At 42.1% G+C, this 17,779-nt stretch overlaps 1 protein-coding gene across 2 annotated transcripts in view; it reads right to left on the reverse strand.

Moving 5' to 3' along the window:
* The window catches only part of LOC136431263 (AP-2 complex subunit alpha-2-like), a 47,726-nt gene that overhangs the window by 7,776 nt on the left and 22,171 nt on the right, over positions 1–17,779 (reverse strand). Inside the window, exons 4-19 of one of the 2 annotated variants that reach the window (XM_066422588.1) lie at positions 17,047–17,240; positions 16,232–16,361; positions 15,400–15,501; positions 14,044–14,152; positions 12,882–13,032; positions 10,568–10,736; positions 9,917–10,054; positions 8,265–8,372; positions 7,712–7,786; positions 7,196–7,293; positions 5,532–5,661; positions 4,764–4,865; positions 3,663–3,872; positions 3,137–3,342; positions 2,747–2,803; positions 836–918 (exon numbers count right to left, since the gene is read on the reverse strand). In XM_066422588.1, the coding sequence (XP_066278685.1) occupies positions 836–918; positions 2,747–2,803; positions 3,137–3,342; positions 3,663–3,872; positions 4,764–4,865; positions 5,532–5,661; positions 7,196–7,293; positions 7,712–7,786; positions 8,265–8,372; positions 9,917–10,054; positions 10,568–10,736; positions 12,882–13,032; positions 14,044–14,152; positions 15,400–15,501; positions 16,232–16,361; positions 17,047–17,240 (2,062 nt within the window). The remainder of the gene's footprint in view (positions 1–835; positions 919–2,746; positions 2,804–3,136; positions 3,343–3,662; positions 3,873–4,763; positions 4,866–5,531; positions 5,662–7,195; positions 7,294–7,711; positions 7,787–8,264; positions 8,373–9,916; positions 10,055–10,567; positions 10,737–12,881; positions 13,033–14,043; positions 14,153–15,399; positions 15,502–16,231; positions 16,362–17,046; positions 17,241–17,779) is intronic. The other variant, XM_066422589.1, reaches the window with a different exon arrangement.

Genomic DNA, 17,779 nt, shown 5'->3' on the forward strand with positions numbered 1-17,779 from the left:
CATGAAATTGAAATATCATATTCATTTGATATAGGTATATTTAAATGAAAGTTCATTTGTGACAGTAATATGACATTTTAGAATCTTTTTGCTATTTTCGTACAGTCAAGCTGTTACCAACAAGCTTTTGATCAGTCCTGAGATCCTTGTCAAGTTGATGCATCATGATTTTCATTCAAGTCACAGGCTCACTTCCACTTGACAAGGACCATTAAGGACTGATTGAAAGCTTGTCAGTAACAGCTTTGGGGCGGATGAGGGTATTGGCGCAGACGCCTAGACCCCAGGGTGAGAGAGCTCAGAATTAAAGAGGGCATTAAAACATTGAAAGCCTTTCTTGGTGGGATTTTTGGTGAACTCTTGGCAATTCTGGGGTGGGTATGACAGGCCAGACTTCATACTTGTAGAATTTGTTGACCAAAACGACCTTTCTCCATCTTTTTGTCTTCTGGACCCCAGCGAGATAGTGGGGTGGTCCTGAGCGGGCCCTTTTAAGGCAAATGGACTGACTCAAGTGCTCTCGCTTGGGGGTGTTTCCCCAGAGAATAGCCGTATAGAAGGTGTCGTAATTCTGATAGATGACAGTCTACAGAACTGTTGAGAATTTGAGGGTAGGTTTTCTTTGTCAGAATTTTTGGTTCCTGAGATACTGACACCTAATTTCTGTCAACTTCCCCATAGGAATGCATGTATTATTGGCCCAAACTGGAATACACTAATCCCCCCTTTGCTTTGTGTACTGAAAGAGAAATAGTGTACAAAATCTCTTCAACTATTTGAATACACATGTATGTTGTTGTGCCTCAGTTACAGCTAATAATGTATGTGATCATACCCAGGTTCCCCTTGTACTCTGCTTTGACTCCGATCTGCAGGAGTTCGTTCTCAAACAGCACGCCGTTGTTCTTAATGGCAAACCTGGGGACAAAATCAGGCAGATACAGTTAGATAACATCACATTTCTGTAACACCATTTCAGGGTCACAAACTTTCAAAACACTGCAGATAAGTTCTCTTGTACACATTTGCTGCATCCCTTTCTGTAGAACTATGTTACTGCCCTTCAGCGTAGTACACCAGCATCTTATGATCAGGCAGCTGGTTATACATGTATCATTTTTTCTAGAAAAATCAAACAAGAGGGAGCACACACAAGCGAGAGAGCGAATTCTATGTATTTATGGAAGAATCAATCGCTGAGGGAAGGCTGTATGCTGGGGATTAAGCTAAAATCTGAATTCGAAAATGGGGTGCTGGGCTGAAACAAGAGAGCGCAGCGCCCCTCTTTCCCAATTAAGATAAACCCCTGATGTATGATACATTGAAGGACTTCACACACCAAACCTTTGCACAGCTTGCTGCAAGCACTGTTTTAGCATTGCTGGAGCTTTAATTAATGATGACGCAAGTCAGACGAGGATTTATAAAATATGCCTCATTCAGCCATTCCCACTGACTGGCATATTGTACGTTGTACCCAATCCAAAGTTTGAACTTGAAACAACAGCCACAAAGTGTAGTTAGATTAAAATGTCACATCACATCACAGCAAGGCATGGCAACAAAGTAGCAAGCAAAACACCAGGTTACCGCAACAAATTCCACCTCAGAGTCTGTTACTGCTAATTAAGTTAATCAACACCCAATTGTAGCACTGTACACATCCTTTTCCTGGATTAACTTGTTGAACAAAGGTAACCCAATTAGTGTATTAGACCAATCACCACTGATGTATCTATTCAGGCATCATTTTGCTGGATTAACTTCATTGGTTGAAGAGAGGTAACCCAAAGTGTGTGTTAAACAAATCACCACCAATGTATCAACTCCTTAGCAAGCTGACCTAACTTTTTGTCTTATGCAAGCACATGAACATGAACATGATATTCATCAATTGCATTGTATGTTTGGTGACTAACTAAAATCTGCCCACCCAAAAGTTTGTTGACGACATGACAGAAACTCTTCCACCAGAAGTCAAAGGAGCTTGGAGATATTTTAAACTCTACTTTCTTTCAAATGTATCTTGCATTTGTACATGTGACATTATTTTCAGTCCATCTATTGTGTTTTGTATGATGTGTCAGGTTAATGGTTAAACACAGCATCACCGTATCAATTAATAACAATAAGTGCTAATAGAAAAAATGATCCAGTGAAAACCAGATGCCATTACAGAACACCATAATGTACAAGTCAGGTAAAGTAAAATGACTTTTATCAATTGAATGTGGAAATGTGCTTGCAACAAATGTGTAGCTAACTGCAAAACTATTCCATCGGTAAGCTCATAAAGTTACCCACTCAGCTGTATACAAGATTGCATTCTTGGTGACCATGTGAAAAGCAAGCATTTGACTTGAGAATTTTGAAGCAAAATCACATAGCTTTTTGTTGATGAAAAGTGCACAATTTTCTATTGTTTCATTTGAAGACGATTCAAAATCAAATTATCGAAAGCAAATACATGTACTATCATTATCAAAGAGACAAAATATCATTATAGGAGTGGTGAGAGAATTATTATCAAACTCCAAACCATGGCTTTCAATATGGTCTTGATCAGTGTAAAATAGAACTACAATAGTCATTGGGTATCATTAAAAAGCCACTGCAAGAGCTTGGAAAAACCCAGCAATTAATTAGAGAGTGCCTGTTATTATCAGGGAATGGAAGCACCACACGCCGTTTTTCTTTTAAATCTGTGAGGCTAAGTCTACAACAAGATATGTCAAAGTACTGAGACCTTCCGTCAAGCTCCGTAGCAGAGGCGTCGCCGGACGGAGCAGTCTCCCCGGCCATACTATTGGAAAAGGTGGAGTCGTAACATACATGGGGTTATCATAAAGAAGAACGTTTTCAAAATTGTTTTATGTTTGTTTTTCGAGATGTACCGTTTTTAGGTTGTGAAATTCCCTTTCGTTGGTTGGATTCAGACTTTTATCTTCGTGACAGCTTTCTTCACTGACGTGTACAACACCATGTATTTTCTTCTTCTTCAAACAAACTCAAAGCTAAAAGAGTGAAATTGAATTTTTTCCGCAGTTACTGTCAGTCCGTGTGGTTTGTATAATGAATGAATGAATGAAAACAACAAAACATGTCAAAAGCGTGACACCTTTCTTGCGACACTTACTTGAAGAAGTTGTCCTCGGCCTGTGGCGCCAACGCCGAGCTCACGTTGTTCTGGGCGGGCGGCGTGTCGAAAACGTCGACCAGAAGCCCTCCCCCTCCTGCCGGCGCCGCTGGTGCTGCGAAGTTGTTTGTGACGGGAACGGCGGCGGCGGCCGGACCTGCGCTCAAACCTAGCAGGTCGTCAGAGGCACTCTGAACTGGAGCAGGCTGCGGATGGACAACAGTCAAACAACAGTCAAACAACAGTCAAACAACAGTCAAACAACAGTCAAACAACAGTCAAACAACAGTCAAACAACAGTCAAACAACAGTCAAACGACAGTCAAACAACAGTCAAACAACAGTAAACTTTATTTGTTGTTGAAGGTGTAATGTATATTGTTTCAACGAACATGATTTTCAAGACTGTACAATAGAATTCGGCACCGGATGTATTATCCATACGAAGCAGTTGGTCAACGATGCTGTAAGAAGTGACGTAGAAAAAGTAAAGAAAATGTAAGAAGACAGGTGAATCTTGACTCACAGCAGGTGCGGCTGCCATGACAGGTACAGGTGCTGATACAGGTGTGGCCTCAGGTGTGTTGGCTGCGCTGTTGTTCAGGGTGGGGGGGTTCGACGACTTCTTGCCTTCCTTCACCTCGATGTCCGAGACGTTGGGCTTTTTCTTCTTCAGCTTGGCCAGGATGGAGGACTCTCTCTCCGGGAATGGTGGCATTTCTTCTAGAACTGTCGCCTGGACAGATGACACAGAACCCGTGAATATCATTCGTAGCTCTCGGACAATGACAGCGCTGAGACGGAATTCGACCGGTTTCGACTTTATTCGTCTTTATCAAGAATCCGTGAATTGCTAATTATAAGGTTGGCAAATCACTGGTTGAAAATTTATAACAATGATAATAATGGTTATATAGACAAACTATTGTATTATAAGGGCAAATACCACATATTTGGTAGTGCTGGTAGGCGAGGAATACATCTCTTTTCCAAGCTTGCTGGCGTTCTCAAATGTGGGGTATAATTCATGTCTGTTACTTACACCTATAATCAATGATGTATTTCCTATATTCTTACTGTAAGGGCTTGCCACAACCTCTTTTTGTTTTGCTATTAGCTACTTTGAATGAATAATTAAAAATAAATAAAATAAAAAATAATGGTTTATTGGTCAGAAGTTACCCGTGCAATGGCAGCCAGTGCTGAATTGCTGCAGGGTTTACAATCATATAATACAGAACAGATACATATTTGCTCCACACTTGCACTTTGTGGAACTGTCGCAAGGGTCTGGGCAGCTGCCATTCGGCGCCAGCAGGTGACCTCAATACAACCCTCCCCAACCAAAGTCAGGTACCCATTCACACTGGGTGGAGTGAGGAAAGTGCCTTTCCCAAGGGCACAACATCGGGGCATATCGGGGTTTGAACCTCTCGGTTCTGGGCGAAACCGAACGCGCCACAGGACAAGATGTTTGGTAACACATTTTTCACACTGTAGCAGCGACACCTAGCAGCAGCAGCACGAAGTACAAGAAGTCAGTATTGAGGAAGGTCATTGATTACTGTATGTATAATGCAAGATGTAACAGATTGCCAGCTATCGGAGGCAGTAGCCGGTAACTTACCAGGACGTCCTGACTGGCTACCGTGCTGAGCTGCAGGTACTCGATCGCTCTCTGCTGCAGCTCTGCGTCCGCGTTTTGCAGGTTGTTGTTATTCCGCAAAACCTGCAGGGAAAAACCGCAAAGAGCTTCACAATCTAAAGTACCAGAGCTTTCCTTTTAGAGAGATCTATCAAGATTGGTAATTATAGTAATAGCAAACTCAAACAAAGATTAAACCTTCATTTTCTGGAATGGTTTGCTTAAAAGCAATCATTTTACAAGGGCTGTATACACTACAAAAAATGGCATTCTTGTTTTTTCTTTGTTGAAGTATACTAGTATTGAATAAATCTCTAAGAATCATCTTAGTGGTCTGTGTGTTTGTGTCTGTGTGTAAAATGCTATCCAGAATGTTTTCAGATTTGATTTTTAAAAGTTTTATCCCTGTCAACTCTTTGATTCAAATTTCTTCCTCATTTCTTCTTAAGTCTATCTCCTCAGTTACAGAATACTGTAAATCCCTTTAATGTAGCCGCAGGAAAATATAGCGGTTGAGGGAAAATGAAATAGATCACGGTACTTAATTTCAACGGCGGGAACAAATAGTTACTGTCTCAAATACTAGTGATCAAATATTTGCGATGATGAAATTTAAGCTGTTGACTAGTGACCGTTAAATCAGCTAAAATTAAGTTACAGTTAAGAAATCAAGAATTACAGTATTCTCTCCTTCCATACAAATCTTACAAGTGTAAAAAAAAGAAGGAACAAATTTTGAAAGGTCCTTACGTCCTGGAGTTGCCCCTTGATCTCAGGGAAGAGGTTGATGAACTTGATGTAAGTTGAGAGGAGGAGCCCCCGGGTGGGGGCGCTGCACAGGTGGTACTTGGAGTGCAGCAGCTGGAACTGGACCATCGGGCTGAAGGGGACAACATGTGGGTAATCAGGGTAAGTTTCTAGCATTGAACTTTGACCTTTTCATACATAATCAAGCAGGAGACAACAAATGCACAGGACAGGTGGTACTTGGAGTGCAGTAGCTGGAACTGGACCATCGGGCTGAAGGGGACAACAGGTGGGTAATCAGGGTTAATTCCTGGCTTTGAACTTTGACCTTTTCATACATAATCTAGCAGGAGTGGGCAATCAGATTAAAACTCTCGACTTTGAACAGTGATCTTGACAAGAAACATTTTGCAAAACAAGAACAATTTTTGCAGGAGACTACATGTGGGTAATCAGTGTGTAACTACAGGATTTCAACTTTGACCTTTTCAAGCGTAGGTTTGCAAGAAGGAAAAAAAGGGCACATTTGGGCCACACCAATTTGATTTCTTGGTTAACAGAATTTTTTGGAAAAATGCTAGATTGGAAAGTCAACATGAAAACAGAATCTCAGAGCCAGGAAAGTTTGTACTTTGGTGCACACAGTTTCAGGGAGTGAACATGGTCAGGTGCAAGTTTTCACCCCAGCTTTCTGTTTTAATGATGTCCTCGTGCTAAAATTTAAAAAAAAAAAAAATGTTAACCAAGAAATTAAATTGGTGTGGCCTTGTCTCAATACAAAAGCCTTCACATGTGCCTACAAGCAACGAAAAACAAGCATTTAAGTATGCTGGCAACAGTCCACTTTTAACAAAGCAATTGCTTGGAGTATTTTCATGTGTAGCGTGAAGATGGAAGTGACGCTAAATATAATATTGCAGATTGCTTCTTGAGGGACAGGCACTTAAATCTATTAGTAGTATTACCGCAGTGTGGTAATTTCTAATTACAGATGATTAACACAACATACTGCAACATGGAATAGGATGGAATTGCAAAAAAGAAAGTGGTTTGTAAGTAACTGAATCGTACATGTAATTCTAAAGCCAAACTTTAGGTTTATACTTTAAAGACATATCTTAGGAACAATAACAAGTGTCAATTATGTTCTGTAGTTCCAGGGCTCGAAATTCTTTTTTTTTTGGAAATAGGTGCACTGGTGCACCCAACCAAAAAATTAGGTGCACAGAAAGAATTTTGGGTGCACAAAGTAAAATAAGGTTGAATGTCAGTTAACGCTACGGCCTCTATTAAGAAATTTCAAGCAAGCAATACATCAAATAACGTACAACAAAATGTTATATTGCTTTTTCTGATTCTTAGTTTTTTAGTAAGAATATTCTGTATGCTAGTGTACAAGAGAACCTTTACCCTATAAAGTACAAAATTATCTAGGTGCAGTCAAAACTTAGGTGCACAGCTCCAATTTTGGGTGCACATGCACCCACTATTTCGAGCCCTGAGCGCTATAGTCAATGTGACAGGATAATGCAATCGACAGACAATCAATGCTAACTAAATTCTGGATACTACATTGTCGAAATCAACATAATAAACAACATTCAACTCGCGACTAAGATACACATTAAGAGATTAAAATTACTTGACAAGTCCAATCGGTACCTTACCTGGATCTCTGGTCTCCTGCGATAAGATTGCCGAACTCTCCGAGGATGTATCCTCCTACCTTCACCATGTTCTCGTGGCAAGCTGGAGCTTGTAGTGCCTGTATGGAATTGCAATAAATGTTAAATGGCCTGATTTAATCTTCTCCCTGCTGCCTAACTCTGTAAACAAAAGAGAATCGGGTGCCAAATGGCTACTTCAGTGTGCTAAAGGTTAATGTAAAGAGCTCTAACTCAAAGATAAGTGTTTAGGACTATTTCAATTGCAGAATATCTTTGTTTTTGGAAGACATGTAGAAGTTTACTTTCAGTCTTTCAAGGTTAGGAAACTCACTTTGCTCTGGTACGGAGAAAAAAGCTTCCATTAAACGTGCGTCAATATACTACTAACCCAAGGGGTCATCTAAAATATATTCTGGTTAAATGCAACTTATTAATTACATTTGAAAGGGTACCTGACGTTTTCAACATCAATACACAGTGTGGGGGATACTATCTTTAAGAAAAACTTGTTCTCACCTCGAACACGACCTTTGCAGCATAACCTTGCACGTCGTCCCTGTTGATGACAATCTGGATGACACGATACCACACCTGGAACACACGTCAGACACCTTCTGTCATCACGGCTCATATCATGACAAAACACGAACGGACACAAACCATATACAAGCTCTCACTCTTACGTACTTTGTACTGTGTATGTGATATAATGTGTGTATAGTGTGTATAGATTTATTAAGACTTAAAATGATGTTAACTGTATCTTCGTTATATATTTTGTCTGACCCATACCTCTTCCCTCCTGACCTCAATGAAAAGCGGCCTACAGGCCGATTTCAGCTTCTCATAAATAAACTTATTTTCAAACAAACATATCTTTTTCTTTCTCTCTTTCCATCTCTTTTTTTTTTTTTTGTGAAATATCCTGTGCACATTAATATGACCTTAAGGACACACCAATTTATTTTCTTGGCTAACGGAATTAAAAAAAAAGAAAAAAAAAACCATTATCAGCCATTGACTCCAATACATGCACCAAACAAAGATTATTCCAATTTCCAGTACCTACCTCGTCACTGACGTAGTCTCCAGCAATTCGGATCAGGTTCAGGATGGTGTCCACGTACCAGGTATAGTCAACGGGGTACTTTTCCGCCAAGATGGCCACCTTCAACACCTGTACGAGACGGATAGAAAATGAAGTATTGTCTTACACTGGTTTTGAAAACTTGACTGTAGTAAAGATAAGCAGATTTTCATATTTTTGGCAAACATGGTTTTACTGTAAAGGCATTTAAGTTTGCATGGTTTTCATTTTGCGGTAGGGAGAAAATGGAGTGTTCACCGGAGTTTTAAGTTTGCGTCTAAAAAATAGTTGTGTTACAGTCATAGGTGGGCAAAAAGTTTCGCGGTAGTTTTAAGTTCGCGCTGAAAGCTCATCGCGAAAACCGCGAACATAAAACCGCCGCGAATATTTCTGCATTTACAGTACTCTCTTTAAACGCATTAAAATAGGACTCATTAACATCATATATTCAGAGTTTTGGTATAAAACCTGGTCCTCCAGTCCTATCTTAAGTCACTGATGAAAGACAATGGATGCTCTCTGAAACGTCTGACTGTTTCATGATTTTATCCAGTTGAGTTTTTGACTTATGACTGGTAATAGTAATTTCAGTTACAAGAAAACAGCATCTTTAAAAAAAACTTGCATACAGAATTACCAACATCATCTACAAATATTCTAATCCAGACAAACTAGCTTTAATGACCGAAGAAATCCCCAAACGTACAGACATTACAAATGTCGCATCTGACCATGCACTGATGTGGAACACCTTTACAGTGGATGGAAAGAAAGACATGGCAGCAGGTGCTACCTATGCTGTAAATGACACCCTAATTAAGGCCAAGGAAACTACCAGATGCCTGATGTCTAACTGTACCGACACTTGTGCAACCAGGTGAAAATGTTCTTGGCTGATTTCCTTGGGACTGTATTGAGACATGCTATAAAGGTCTTACACGGCAATTAGGCTATCCCATTGGAATCAATGCTAAAATACCAACTTTATGGCTGCAAATCTAGAAAACGAACAACTGTTCTGGAGATGTTTTGCTTTCTATTGGAAGCACACGTGTTCGTCATGCAATAAAAAAAGATTCACCCAAATCTAACCTAGACAACGATATTTATCGCAATTTAAACTGCAAGTATCTACTAACCGCACGAGGTCGCCAGCGGTTGACCGCAGCTCTCATTGAAAAATGCGTACACGTCCGACCTATCGCTCGGATTACGAAACTTCCCTACCTAATCCTGACAGTAATGAACAAGCTTTCATCTCAAATTCTTGTTATGTCAGGTGGGCCCAATATGATCCACCTATTAAAACAGATGCTTTCTATGCCGTTATTTTTTAGGCCGGATTCTTCTGACATTCTACTTATCTTATGTTGTGCACCCAAATTCTTTCTGTGCTTGATGTATTGCTTCAAAAGTTGCGAGCTAAGAATTTCATATTGAAGTTGTTAATAGAGGCAGTAGGGTTTGTAAATATGTTTTGCTGACATTCTACTTTATCTTATGTTGTACACCCGAAATTCTTTCTGTGCACCTAAATTTTTAGGTTAGGTGCATCTGTGCATCTTTCCCAAAAAATGAATGTTGACCCATGCATCTATACATTTCACTTGCTCATGCATTATTGCACTGCTCACCATTTCTTCTCTGATGGAGTAGTCGGCTGTTTCTAGGTAGGACAGCATCTCGGCCACAATCTCCTCAGCGTTGGACTTGTCGCACATCCCGTACAGCAGATCAACAGCTCGCTGTCGTACGCTCACGTCGCGCTCAGTCTGAGGGAGAAAAACGATTCAATTAGGACCTGGAGTTTTATGAAATGTTGGAGGAAAAGTTGAAGCAGCATGGGGAAATGAAAACAGGAAGATAGCCCTACAATGCAGACAATTTGATTGTTTATAAATTTTAATTGGGGAAATGTATTGTCTAGAGTTGTTTTTCAGTGTGCACTGGGGGGAAAACCCCCAGACGTACTTCGTCATTAACATCAAACGTTGCAGTTATAGCCAATGACAAATACTTAAATCTATAAATATAAATATCTGACTATAAATATGACTAAGGAACAGATACCAACTTGAAGATGTTTTGTCTTGTAGGGCAATATAAGTCAGGCTAAAGTATCTCAACTTCTGGAATGATGGTCAACATAAGTTGACAATACATAAAGTGAAACAAAAATCTCCATAGACTGGCAACAGAGGATAAGTTAAATTGATGTACTTGCAATTAACTTTGAATGGTTATAGATATAAATGTTTCTTATTACAAAAAAAGCAGTTTCCCACCTTGAGTGCGGTGATAACCGTGTCCATGTGTTTCTTGACTGCCTCGTGCGAGAACTCGGAGGAGGCGAGCAGACACATGCTCTCCAGGGCCAGGTAACGCAGGTTTGTCTCTCTGTGCTGCAGGAACTGGCCAAGCTGGTTACACGCTCGCACAAGGAGGGTGGGTTCTCTGTGGAGAAAGATAAGCAAGATGGTTACACGCTCGCACAAGCAGGTTGGGTTCTCTGTGGAGAAAAACAAGCGAGATGGTTACACGCTCGCACAAGCAGGTTGGGTTCTCTGTGGAGCAAGACAAGCAAGTTGGTTACACGCTCGCACAAGCAGGTTGGGCTCTCTGTGGAACTAGACAAGCTAGTTGGTTACACGCTAGCACAAGGAGGGTGTGTTCTCTGTGGAACAAGACAAGCTAGTTGGTTGCATGCTTGCACAAGGAGGGTGGGTTCTCTGTGGAACTAGACAAGCAACTTGGTTACACGCTCGCACAAGGAGGGTGGGTTCTCTGTGGAGAAAGATAAGCAAGTTGGTTACACGCTCGCACAAGGAGGGTGGGTTCTCTGTGGAACAAAACAAGCTAGTTGGTTAACATGCTCGCACAAGGAGGGTGGGTTCTCTGTGGAGAAAGATAAGCAAGTTGGTTACATGCTCGCACAAGGAGGGTGGGTTCTCTGTGGAACAAGACAAGCGAGATGGTTAACATGCTCGCACAAGGAGGGTGGGTTCTCTGTGGAGAAAGATAAGCAAGTTGGTTACACGCTCGCACAAGGAGGGTGGGTTCTCTGTGGAACAAAACAAGCTAGTTGGTTAACATGCTCGCACAAGGAGGGTGGGTTCTCTGTGGAGAAAGATAAGCAAGTTGGTTACATGCTCGCACAAGGAGGGTGGGTTCTCTGTGGAACAAGACAAGCGAGATGGTTACATGCTCGCACAAGGAGGGTGGGTTCTCTGTGAAGAAAGATAAGCAAGATGGTTACATGCTCGCACAAGGAGGGTGGGTTCTCTGTGGAACAAGACAAGCGAGATGGTTACATGCTCGCACAAGGAGGGTGGGTTCTCTGTGGAACAAGACAAGCGAGATGGTTACATGCTCGCACAAGGAGGGTGGGTTCTCTGTGGAACAAGACAAGCGAGATGGTTACATGCTCGCACAAGGAGGGTGGGTTCTCTGTGAAGAAAGATAAGCAAGTTGGTTACATGCTCGCACAAGGAGGGTGGGTTCTCTGTGGAACAAGACAAGCGAGATGGTTACATGCTCGCACAAGGAGGGTGGGTTCTCTGTGGAGAAAAACAAGCGAGTTGGTTACACGCTCGCACAAGCAGGTTGGGCTCTCTGTGGAGACAGATAAGCAAGTTGGTTACACGCTCGCACAAGGAGGGTGGGTTCTCTGTGGAACATGACAAGCAAGCTGTTACACGCTCGCACAAGGAGGGTGGGTTCTCTGTGGAACATGACAAGCAAGCTGTTACACGCTCGTACAAGGAGGGTGGGTTCTCTGTGAAACAAGACAAGCTAGTAGGTTACATGCTCGCACAAGGAGGGTGTGTTCTCTGTGGAACAAGACAAGCTAGTAGGTTACATGCTCGCACAAGGAGAGTGGGTTCTCTGTGGAACAAGACAAGCAAGCTGGTTACACGCTCGCACAAAGAAGGTGGGTTCTCTGTGGAGAAAAACAAGCAAGTTGGTTACACACTCGCACAAGGAGGGTGGGTTCTCTGTGGAACATGACAAGCGAGATGGTTACACACTCGCGTAAAGAGGGTGGTTCTCTGTGGAACAAGACAAGCAAGATGGTTACACGCTTGCACAAGCAGGGTGGGTTCTCTGTGGAACAAGACAAGGAGAACTGTAAATGCCTTTAAGTGTGCAGGATTTTATTCTGCGGTAGGGAGAAAATAGAGTGTTTGCAGTGGTTTTTACTTCAAGCAGTTTAAACAAGGGGGTCGGCAGGCAGAAGACAGAACAAGCATTTCGCAAAGGCTTTTAGGATCATGATGAAGAGGTCACCGGAAGAACTGCAAAAATTTCAACATTTACTGTACAGAATGAAGTGTCAACCAGTACCCGTGCCTCAGTCTCGGGACGGAAATTTGCATGTCGGGCCGGAAATTCTTTTTACCTTGTCATCCCCAAATCTAAAACTTAATGACATGAAATAGATGAAAATGTATCTAGTTTGTAAGCTTAAAATGATGAATTTAACAAGGAAAATTCAACACATTGGCTCCCAAACAATGAGTGGGACGGAAAAAGATTAAAAGCTGGAGACAACCCTGGTGCCAACAGAAGAAGAATAAAAACTGTAAGGTAAGGACTCACGTGTCGTGATGAATAATGAGGTTGATGGCTTCGAACAACACGGCGTTCTTCGCGTTGGAGTGCTGCACCTTCTTAGATTTGGGCGGCTCCTGGGCCTTGTTCAGGATTGTTTCAAGACATTCGTTCAGCCGGCCACGCATCGCTGGGTCCTCTGTGGGCCGAAAATTAAAAAAAATCATTTAATATCACAAGTCAGCTCACATTAAAACCATTCTCGTTATATACATAATGAAAGGTACTGTAAGTCTTGATTTGATAACTGTAACTTAATTTTAGCTGATTTAATGGTCACTAGTAAACAGCTAAAATTTCATCATCACTAATATTTGATCACTAATATTTGAGAAAGTAATGTTTGTTCCCATCATTAAAATTAAGTGCCGTGATCTACTCCATTTCCCCCCAACAGCTATATTTTCCTACCGCTAAATTAAAGTGATTTTCAGTATATTGATTGCACGATTTAAAAACTCTAGCACATTTCAAATATACAACACAGAAAACGAGGCAATGACAACTGATATTTATAAACATTCATGACAGGATTTAGTTGTTTGATACAATGCAGTAGAGAAGGCATGGGCAAGTTAGTGAGAACAGTCACTTGTTCAGCAGAGTTACAAGGTAAGGAATCTGAGAGTTTTCAAGTCTGTTGGTACGGCAGAGTGGTATGTTGAGTTTCACAACAATAGTAGCGCTTCAGTCACACAATGGAATGGCTTTTCACGGTGGTTTTCAGTTCGCGGTAAAGAGTTCACTGCGAAAACTGCGAACATAAAACCGTCGCGAACATTTCTGCATTTACAGTAAAACCTCCATTTTTACAGACTCAGGGTTATAATAACCCAAGGCATACCAAGGCAAAACCGGTGCAATGGCCTATTGGGTAGAGTGTTCGCCTTGCATACGATAGGTCATGAGTTCGGACCCTGGCCGGGTCATACCAAAGACTCTAAAAATGGTACATACTGCTTTCTCTGCTTAGCACTCAGCATTTGGGAAAGAGTATGGAAGTTAAACACACATCACTACCAGCGGACCAGCCCCTTGCTGTAGTGACTTGCACTTGTGTGGTCCAAGGGCTACAGAAATGGAGATGGGCGCCACCCCAACGCATCTGATCAAGATGTATGGGACACTTTCATGAACTTTTTTAACATACCTGGTGGTGGGTAGACTTGGAGCAGCCTGAGCAGCTTGACTGACAGCCAGGGGGCGGGGACAAAGTAGTAGGTGTAGTCCTGCAGGTCTGTGTATGATGATGTCACAATCTGGGGAGGGGGGAGGCAAAGACACGAGTTATCCCTCTCTATGTTGGTAGATCATGTATTGTTTGTTTGTTTGTTTGTTTGTTTGTATTGCATACCCGGTAAACCACATCAAGGCATAACACACCAGGTTTGTACTGAAGAGTGCAAGCTGCATATCCGGACAGATTTATATGATCCACACACACCGAGAAGGACCCCTACTCTTTTCGATAAGTGTGTTGGGCTCTTTAACGTGCTTGAGGTGTTGCTCTCCCCAAACGCCGGACCTCCATTTAACGTCCTATCCGAGGGATACCATCATTCTGTTGCTGTTAGTCTGAGATACTCTATTACATTTACAGCCAGTTTCTAAGCATGTACAGACAAACTTGTCCAAGAAGACCACTCAGGGGACCAACAAAATTCGGTCTTTGTGAACAGGTGGTCACAATAGACAGAGCTTTTAATCGTGTATCATGACCATTGGGAAAAATTATAAAACGTACCACCGAAAAGCGGTAACATTAGCCAGGTGGTTTTTACATACAGGTGGTCACTTGTATGTAGGTTTGACTTTAATAGTTCAGCTTTGTGATTTTTCCAGTGTAGTGGTTAACTTTCTTTGCATGGAAGGTAAGAATGGCAGTTTCCTATGAAATGGCTTCTATACAGTTCTGAAAGACCTGTTTGATAGACACTGTTCAACTGGAGGTGGCAAGGTTGCGTTGTATTTGAGGTAGTTGACTTACAATCTAAAGGTTCTGTGTTCGAATCTCTTAAACAGGCTACAACTCTACTCAGGTGAAAATGAGTACCTAGATTCTTTGACGGACGTCCCTCGGATGAGACGTAAAGCCGGAGACCCGTGTTTGAAGAGAGTGGCACCTCGTTAAAGAACCCACCACATTTATAGAAAACAGTAGGGGTCATTTTTTTATTTCAGTGCTTCAAAATCTTACAGTGCTAGTGCGGTCTTAGGGCCCTGTCACACTTGTGCGTATATCCAAGAGCGTGCGAGTTCCGCAGTAACATTTTTTCTGGTTTAAGTAAATTTTGCGTGGAGGAAGTTGTTTTCTACTTTGACCCAACGTTGAGCAGTCTAGTTATCAAACCAAAGAAATTACTTCTTCCACTGCAAACTCAACCTGAACCAAAAACATATCAATACGCAACTCATGCGTGCTTGTATGATAGCACAAGTGTGATAGGGGCTTTACGCAGCTTGATGTACTTTCGGTTATGAAAAGTAAAATGGATGTTAGTCTTACCCTACTGAGTCGAGAGATGGCCAGCTGAACACACTGCCTGAAGTCCTCTGGAGTCTTCTGAGCCAGCGTGTGGATCAGACTGGTGGCAGACGTTACTACACCCTGGGGTCAGGTAAGATGAAAAAAGGCATATAATAATAGCCACAATATCACGTTGTCAATAGCAATGCAACAACAACAACTATGTTACTACACCCTGGGGCATGCAAGAGGAAATCAGCCAAGAGCCAGAGTAACAATATAAATGTAACAACAACAAGCACTATCTAGGTTTGAAACATTATGATCATAGCATGTCCAGACTGAACACAAGACATCAAAACCTATGGGCCCTATAATCTGGTCATAAAAATTTCTTTTACATGATGTAGGGTAAGCATGCGCAAAATAGAGCGGATGACATCAACACATTTCCTGTAGGTTTGCTAGGAACATGCAAAGGTAAGACACATGTTTTACACTAGCCGCAATCATCATCATCATCATTATCATATCTTGTTGTGCTGCTGCCAGTACTGCAGCCAATTTAGGGTTTCTTGGTTATAATTAGCTTCAAACAGGTCTAGGGGGCATAGCATGTCTAGAGCACGAGATATCAAACCTGGAAGTTATGCTGCAGTACCATAGCAAGCCACTAGAGGGCCCAAAATCTAATCATTTCAAGGTCTCAAGAAGACCTACTCACATACCAAGTATGAATACAATCCATCCAGGCATTCTCAAGTTAACTTATACTGTTTACAGTCGGACGGACACACAAACACACACACACACACATGAACGCTGATGAAAACATAACCTTCTCGGCGAAGGTAAAAAGTTGCATACTGACCAGGTGTTGGTCGTTGAGAAGATGGCCGACCCTCTGCGTCCACTCGCCCGAGGGCACGGTCTCTGGCGAAGTACGGAAGAGCCGCAACAGACACAGGCAGGCGCTCTGCTTCACCGCGTCTAAGGTCTCCCTGTCAGGGCAACATTCAACAACATCAGTACAGAGTTTATTGGTCAGAAATTACCTGTGCAATGGCAGCCAGTGCTGAATTGCTGCAGGGTTTACAATCACATAATACACAACAGATACATTATTTGCAATATTTCAACAACATGAACACTGACTTCTCTAGAGTTCTTCTGGCAAAATCTACTCTTATTTTATACATTTTTATTGAATTTTCAGACAGCTGGGAGGCCCATTCAATTTTGACAAATTGATTTTCGATGGGGCACAGACTACAAACGTCATAACAGTAAAGTCATTTTAAGTGTAACAAAGAAAATAAACTTATGACAAATGGTCAGAAAGATCCCAAACATATACATGTGTACTTAAGGGTATTACAGATAGCTTTAAACGATAGTTGGAGATTGATGTGCATAGGTTGTGGGTGACTGATAGTTCAGTGTAGTATAACACCATAAGTTTGAGGAACTTTCTGACCATTTAGAGAACAGGAAGCCCAGGTACTCATCCAGATATGGTTGAGACTGGGGATCTTTCTGACCATTTGCAATAAAGTTTCAGTTTCAATTAGAGAGAAAAAAGAAAACCCAGGTACTCACACAGACATGATAAGTCTGAGGATCTTTCAAATGATTTGTAATAAAGTATTGTTTCAATTTGAGAGAACAGGAATCCCAGGTACTCACCCAGACACGATGAGTTTGGGGATCTCTGGCGCGAGTGCCTCTGCCATCTCCTTACTGCCGATGTTGGCGATGCACTGCAGGGCCAGGCAGATGTGGACGGGGTTGCGGGTGAACAGGTCGTTCTTGATGGCCTGGATGATGAGTCGGATGAGCTCACTCTCCGTGTTCACCAGCACGGAGATGAACAGGTAACCCTGGAGACACACAGAGAAAGAGAGTCATCAAATGTAAGGGCCTTATCACACTTGTGCGTACATTCAAGTGCGCATGAGTTCCACAATAACGTTTTTTGGGTCAAATAAGCGGAAATCAAGGCTGACGTCGCATATAACCCTTGAACCATGTCCGGGTCAATATGCAAAGTAATGAGCCCGATGGGCATCGAGTGACTTGGAGCGTTCATACTAAGCCGGAATCGGCCAAGTCGATAGTAATCCACCTCCGGGAGCTCGAGGTAGATTCGCTGCAATGTGCATCAGGTGTTTCACATGCAAATTGGAGCGTTCATAGTAGGCCACAGCAATGTGGCTTCCGCAATTTCAGCGATTTGGGCGACTTGGGCGACTCATAATTAGTATGAACGGGGTCATAGAGCAGGATGGGGGGAGGGTGCCAAGCACAGGATAAGTGCCGAGGGGGGAGGTCTGGAGGGGGGCAGGCACCCGTCAAGAGGAGGGCAGCCGTTGCATTTTACCTTTTCAAAACACAAATGGAAGTCATTTCCTGCAACTTC

This window comes from Branchiostoma lanceolatum, chromosome 3 (genome assembly GCF_035083965.1).
Source record: "Branchiostoma lanceolatum isolate klBraLanc5 chromosome 3, klBraLanc5.hap2, whole genome shotgun sequence".
In the NCBI taxonomy this organism is placed as follows: Eukaryota; Metazoa; Chordata; class Leptocardii; order Amphioxiformes; family Branchiostomatidae; genus Branchiostoma; species Branchiostoma lanceolatum.